This window comes from Carya illinoinensis, chromosome 15 (genome assembly GCF_018687715.1).
Source record: "Carya illinoinensis cultivar Pawnee chromosome 15, C.illinoinensisPawnee_v1, whole genome shotgun sequence".
Classification (NCBI taxonomy): domain Eukaryota; kingdom Viridiplantae; phylum Streptophyta; class Magnoliopsida; order Fagales; family Juglandaceae; genus Carya; species Carya illinoinensis.
Genome location: NC_056766.1, coordinates 38,939,833 through 38,945,622, shown reverse-complemented (window position 1 = coordinate 38,945,622; position 5,790 = coordinate 38,939,833). Strand labels below are relative to the sequence as shown.

The window sequence follows — 5,790 nt, the reverse complement described above, 5'->3', positions numbered from 1 at the left end:
AAGATAGATATGGCCTTGGAGTGGGGATGGCATCTAAGGAATATTCTAAGTGAATGGCCCATGGATACCGTACCCATCTCCCAGGCCACCAACTTTCCCATTCGCATATTCGCATATATCATATAGATCTTTTGTACTCTCTCTCTTGAAACCAATCCCAATCGACCTCAGTGTGCATCTGCCTCTCTCGTCTGTCTCCCAATCGACCTCAGGCCACCAACTTTCCCATTCGCATATTCGCATATATCATATAGATCTTTTGTACTCTCTCTCTTGAAACCAATCCCAATCGACCTCAGTGTGCATCTGCCTCTCTCGTCTGTCTCCCTTTTGCAGGCTGCAACCTGCAAATGCTGCAAAAGCCCCACCTCCCACCCATACTGTCCCAGTATCCGTTAGCCGCACAGTTTCGACAGTCCCACGTCCCTTAAACCAGCGGTTTTGTGCCCCTACCACCACCCTCTCACGTGTTTTAATTATAAAGAAGACATACTTGCGTAAGTTTTGTACAAGTTTTTATTTTTTTAATAAAAAGGTGAGATGCACTTAATAAAATTTATCCTTTTTCAGAAGGTTTGTTAAAAGTGTTTATCTTAAATACTATACTGATCAGGTAGATTCCTGCCTCGTTTGAATATGAAATGATTTTATTTTATTTTATTATTATAATTTTTTTAAATTTTTATATAATATATAATAAATAATTTAATTTTATTAAATTTTAAAATAATAATAATATTAAAAAATAATATTTTAATAATATTTTATTTAACTTTCACTTTAATTATCATTTCTACGTCGTATACTTTGATGTTGTTATGTCATAACAATGGTTTCATTTTGTTACACACTCTTGGAATATAATATAATACCATGTTCTTAGACGCCAAAGGTTTCTGTTCGAATATGATTCCTGTAGTTTTGATCAACGAAGTTTTAATAGTTTTATATTCCTTGAAGGAATCGTATCCATTTTTTTGGGTCCATCAATTCCAACGACCAGTCTTAGTCTTCCCCCAGTTACCACCTAACATTACCGACTTTTTCCGTTTATAAGAAATAAATAAATAAATAAAAGACGGACTTTTGACGTTTGGCCCACCATTCTCTTCCATTTTGCGACTACTTTTACTATCCTGTAGGTGTCTGGGTCTGTCTTCGACCTCCTCTGAAGTGCCATTAATGGCGGTTCGCTGTAAGAAAATTGTGGCTCTGTACCTTCTCTTTACCATTACCTTTGGCCTTTGCTTCTTCCATTTATCTGCAGAGCTTCAAAGGTTTGAGCACCCCACCAAAAGTGATGGGTCCCTTAGCTTTTTGGTCGTTGGGGACTGGGGAAGAAGAGGGGCTTTCAACCAATCTCGAGTTGCTTATCAGGTACTACTTGTTTGTCTTCTCTATTATGTTGTAGGTGCTTGTAAGATTCAAATCCAAGTCAAGTTCTTCCGATAACTTATGGTTTGTGGGTTAGAGAAAAACTCAAGAAGGAAAAGAAAGAACTTGTTCTGATTCTCTTTTGTGATGAGTCATGCTTGTATTCTAATGCGCTCACAGAGTATGCTTTGTTATGATTCTTGCTTGTAGATGGGAAGGATTGGAGAGAAGCTAGACATCAACTTTGTAGTTTCAACAGGAGATAATTTCTATGATAATGGATTGACTAGTGAACAGGACACAGCATTTGAGGAATCATTTACCAAAGTATACACAGCCAACAGCCTGCAGAAACCGTGGTACAGTGGTAAGTTCGAACTTCAACTTAAATTAGATGGATAAACCAAAAAATTACAATATTTTTTTCTTCTACTTATCTATAACAATGTGAAGGTATGATGTAATTCAGTTTAATTCCTATGCAGTTTTGGGCAACCATGATTATAGGGGCAATGCAGAAGCACAATTGAGCCCTCTCCTCAGGAAAATTGATAGCAGATGGCTCTGCCTGAGATCTTTTATTGTGAATTCTGGTAAATTGATCTTACATTCATACATTTCACATGTCAACATAACCTGAAATGTCCAACATTCACCATATTTTAGACTAAACAGATGCTATCCATTTCAAATTGAGAGGATCCTTTTTCTAGCTTAGGATTGGCACCCAATGAAATTAAGTTTTCCTCTATGTCTGTGATTTGCAGGATTAGCCGAGATTATATTTGTGGACACCACTCCTTTTGTCAAGGCATACTTTACTGATACAAAGGACCATACTTATGATTGGCGGGGCGTCCACTCTCGCAAGCTTTACATTGCAAAACTATTAAAGGTTTTTTTTTTTTTTTTTTTTATTTTTTTTTTTATTTTTATTTTTTATGGAATATATCAAATTTTGGGAGCAATTTTAATGAATCAAACTTTCTATATTGCTCACAAACCTTTGTAATAGGATGTTAAATTGGCATTGAAAGAGTCAACAGCAAAATGGAAGATTGTTGTTGGTCACCATTCCATCAAAAGTGTTGGACATCATGGTGATACAAAGGAACTTTCAAAGTGGCTTCTCCCAGTGCTTCAGGTTAATAACATCGTCAGAAACAACTCTTCATTTCTTATATACTATGGAAGAACAAAAGGGCTTCAGAATTTCTGTTCTTTTGTTTTCTTCTGCCTCATTAAGCGGCAGAAAGCGATAAAATCAGTTCATTGAAGCTAAATTCTGTTAATGTCATTCAAAATAACAGGCCAACAATGTTGATTTTTACATGAATGGGCATGACCATTGCCTTGAGCACATACGTGACACAGACAGGTAAACAACATCGGAATTTACACCCTTGTCTAAAATCGCTCTAATGCTGAAACTTGTTGCAGCCCTATACAATTTCTAACTAGTGGAGCTGGGTCTAAGGCATGGAGAGGAGACATTAAAGGACTGAGTAGAGATGGTCTGAAGTTCTTCTATGATGGACAGGGTTTCATGTCTGTCCAGCTGAACAAGATGGATGCAGAAATTATATTCTATGATGTTTTTGGCAAGATTTTGCACAGATGGAGAACATTGAAGCAACTTCACCAATCAACATGAAGTTTTGCCACTAAAGCAAAGCACAATGTAAACTTACCTTGTTATGGACTGGATTTTTGTATGCCTTAGTGATTAATTAATGAATTACTAGATCACTTTTTTCCTTTCAACTGCCCCGATTTTGAGCATATGAAGTCCCAACTACACAATTTAGTCCTCTCCTCTGAAAAAAGGCTCTGCCTGCTATCTTTCCTCTTATTTTATTTTATTTATATATTATAATATGTACGTACTAAAATAAAAATATATATTTTTTAAATTAAAAAAAATTCAATAACATTAGTATTTTTAAATCAAGAAACAAGTGACATGTTATGGAGGCTCCAAATCATTTCCATTTCACTTGCGTCGTAAAGTGATGGTATTCATTTACTGTAACACATTGGGTGTTTTGAACATTTCTCTAGCCAATTTAATCCATCTTAAAAACAAAATTATCAAAATACATAAGGTTTCATAATAAATGAATGAGAACAATCTATTTTAAGTACACTGAAGATGATCCTGATTGCATCGTTTGGACTAGATTATAGTGCTTGTGTTCCTGTTCTGGCCATCATCTCTAATTTAACCCAATTCCCAATTAATGCACCCAAGATGTTGCTGGAACCTATTGACTTAAATATTCAATTTTCGGGCACCACGTCCTGAAGAATATGCCTACCACTATTCCAGCACAGCTAATCATTTTTCTATTTTTATGATGGAATTCGATCGGCACTACTTGAGATAGTTGTTCTCCAATTATATTTCATAGGTAGTAATCAGAACTTGATCTTCCATGGCCTTCCAAGGTGGGTCTTCCTCTTCCTCTTCTTCCTCAGCCCGTCCATGGGTGTACCAAGTATTCTTGAGTTTTAGAGGTGAAGATACTCTAAATGGTTTTACTACTATCTATACGACGCTTTGAATCGAAAGGGAATGAACACTTACATAGACAACAAGCTTAGAATGGGAGAAGAGATTTTATCAGCATTTCTCAAAACTATTGAAAAGTTAAGGATTTCGACCATTGTACTGAGCAAGATCATTGACTGTTAAAAAAAATAAAGCCACAATTGGTTCTACCAATATTTTATAACGTAGATCCATCAAAGGTACTAAAACAGGAAGAAATTTTGGAGAAGCATTGATTGAACATGAAGAGAGATTCAAGAAAGACATGAAGGTGCAGAGGTAGGAGACAACCTTACAGAAAGTGGGCAATTAGGTCGGGTGGCATTTAAAAGAGTACGTACGGATACTTCTAACCACTTCTTTATTATTTATTCAAGATTTTTGTTTTCTTAAGAAATACTTTTTAAAATTATAGGGGTAACAACTCACCACCCCACCCTTTTTTTTTTTTTTTTTTTTTTTATTTAATTTTTTTTTTACGAGTCTCGTTTTTAATTCGGCAAGATTTTAAAATCTATCAAGCATATTTTTAAAACAAGTTTAGTATTATAAAACTTACAAATATTTTAAATATCCTAGAAATATTATATATTTTTAGTATTATCGAATTAAGTTTTATTTTCTAAATAACACAATTATAATATTTTTGAAGAGTTCTAAAAATATTATAATTATGAAAAACTATTTAATTTAAATGATTTTAATTATTTAAAAATATTATGATATTTCAATATGTTGAAAACTCTAAATTAATTTAAATTATTTTATTCTCTTTAAGTAATTAACAAGACTTCATCATTTTAATTAATGATAAAAGAATATTATTTTATGAACTTTAGTTCATAAAATAATATTCCATCTTAATTCCTCTTAGTGTTTTAAATTAAATAAATACTTATACATTTTCAAATCAGTATTTAAATTCATCATTAGATCATTTTGTGGATCCCAAGATGAATGGTCTGGATTAAATATCCAAGTTCTTACCCCTCTCTCTCTCTCTCTCTCTCTCTCTCTCTCTCTCTAACCCAACAAAAAGCTCTCTCTTCTCTCCGTCATGCGTCTTCTTCAGCCCAGCTAGTGCTACCCAACCTCACCTCTGCCACCGGCAGCTCCCTTCCCCTCTAGTGAGTCCCTTCTCGCACTGGTGAGCTCCACGCAGCTCTCATTCTCCTCCCACGGCAACTCAATCGAAATGGGTTTCAAAACCTATTTATCTCCTCCTTGGCTGCCGTGCTTGGCCAGCTGGGCCACCAAACACCTCTACCGGCACCACTATTTCAAGGGCTCCACCTCCATGGTTCCCCCTTTCCCCTAGCTCTCTCCCTCTCTGTTGCACCACCTCAAGCACGCACACAACCCATACGTAATGCACCGATTCTCCACCCACACTGCCGTGCACAGCTACCCACACCACCACCAACAACCTCCCCTAACCACTACGATCTCCCCTAGCCATCCCCATGCCCAGCCAAAGTCCCCACCTCTCTTACTCTCCCCCACTCTCTCACAGCCTCTCCTCTACCTCGCCGCCAGATTTACCACTGTGGACCACCGTACAGCTACCACCTCACCACTATAGTTCTACCACACCTCCCTCAAGCCCTCCATGGCCAGCCATCAACCGCCCAAGCCTCTATTTTCATTTTCCTTGGTTGAGACCCACGGCCCAAACTCCTCCACAATCCACCGTGCCTCCACCACGTGCCACCTTGGCACCACCATGAGGCTACCATTCTAGGACCATGATCAAATCTTTCCCAGCTCGGATCCACATCCGCAGCCATCTCTAGTAGCTCAAACAACCACTGTACACGGTTTAACCGCAACGTACGATTTTTCTAACGCTTTTGATCGTGATAGGC

General features: G+C 37.0%; 1 protein-coding gene across 1 annotated transcript; it reads left to right on the top strand.

Annotated features, from left to right (window-relative positions):
* Window positions 1-889: 889 nt before the first annotated feature.
* Window positions 890-3,138, top strand: LOC122295589 (purple acid phosphatase 17-like). Its single transcript, XM_043104666.1, has 7 exons — window positions 890-1,377; window positions 1,585-1,741; window positions 1,860-1,967; window positions 2,142-2,269; window positions 2,390-2,518; window positions 2,685-2,752; window positions 2,815-3,138. The coding sequence occupies exons 1-7, from the start codon at window positions 1,183-1,185 to the stop codon at window positions 3,026-3,028; spliced, it is 999 nt and encodes a 332-aa protein (XP_042960600.1). The 5' UTR covers window positions 890-1,182; the 3' UTR covers window positions 3,029-3,138.
* The last annotated feature ends 2,652 nt before the right edge of the window (window positions 3,139-5,790 follow it).

What these genes read in the sequence shown, in the direction of transcription:
- LOC122295589 (XM_043104666.1), top strand. Translation starts at nt 1,183, where the DNA reads ATGGCGGTTCGCTGTAAGAAAATTGTGGCTCTGTACCTTCTCTTTACC. An exon ending in AATCTCGAGTTGCTTATCAG is followed by an intron (nt 1,378 to 1,584) that starts GTACTACTTGTT and finishes TCTTGCTTGTAG; the next exon opens with ATGGGAAGGATTGGAGAGAA. An exon ending in CACATACGTGACACAGACAG is followed by an intron (nt 2,753 to 2,814) that starts GTAAACAACATC and finishes AACTTGTTGCAG; the next exon opens with CCCTATACAATTTCTAACTA.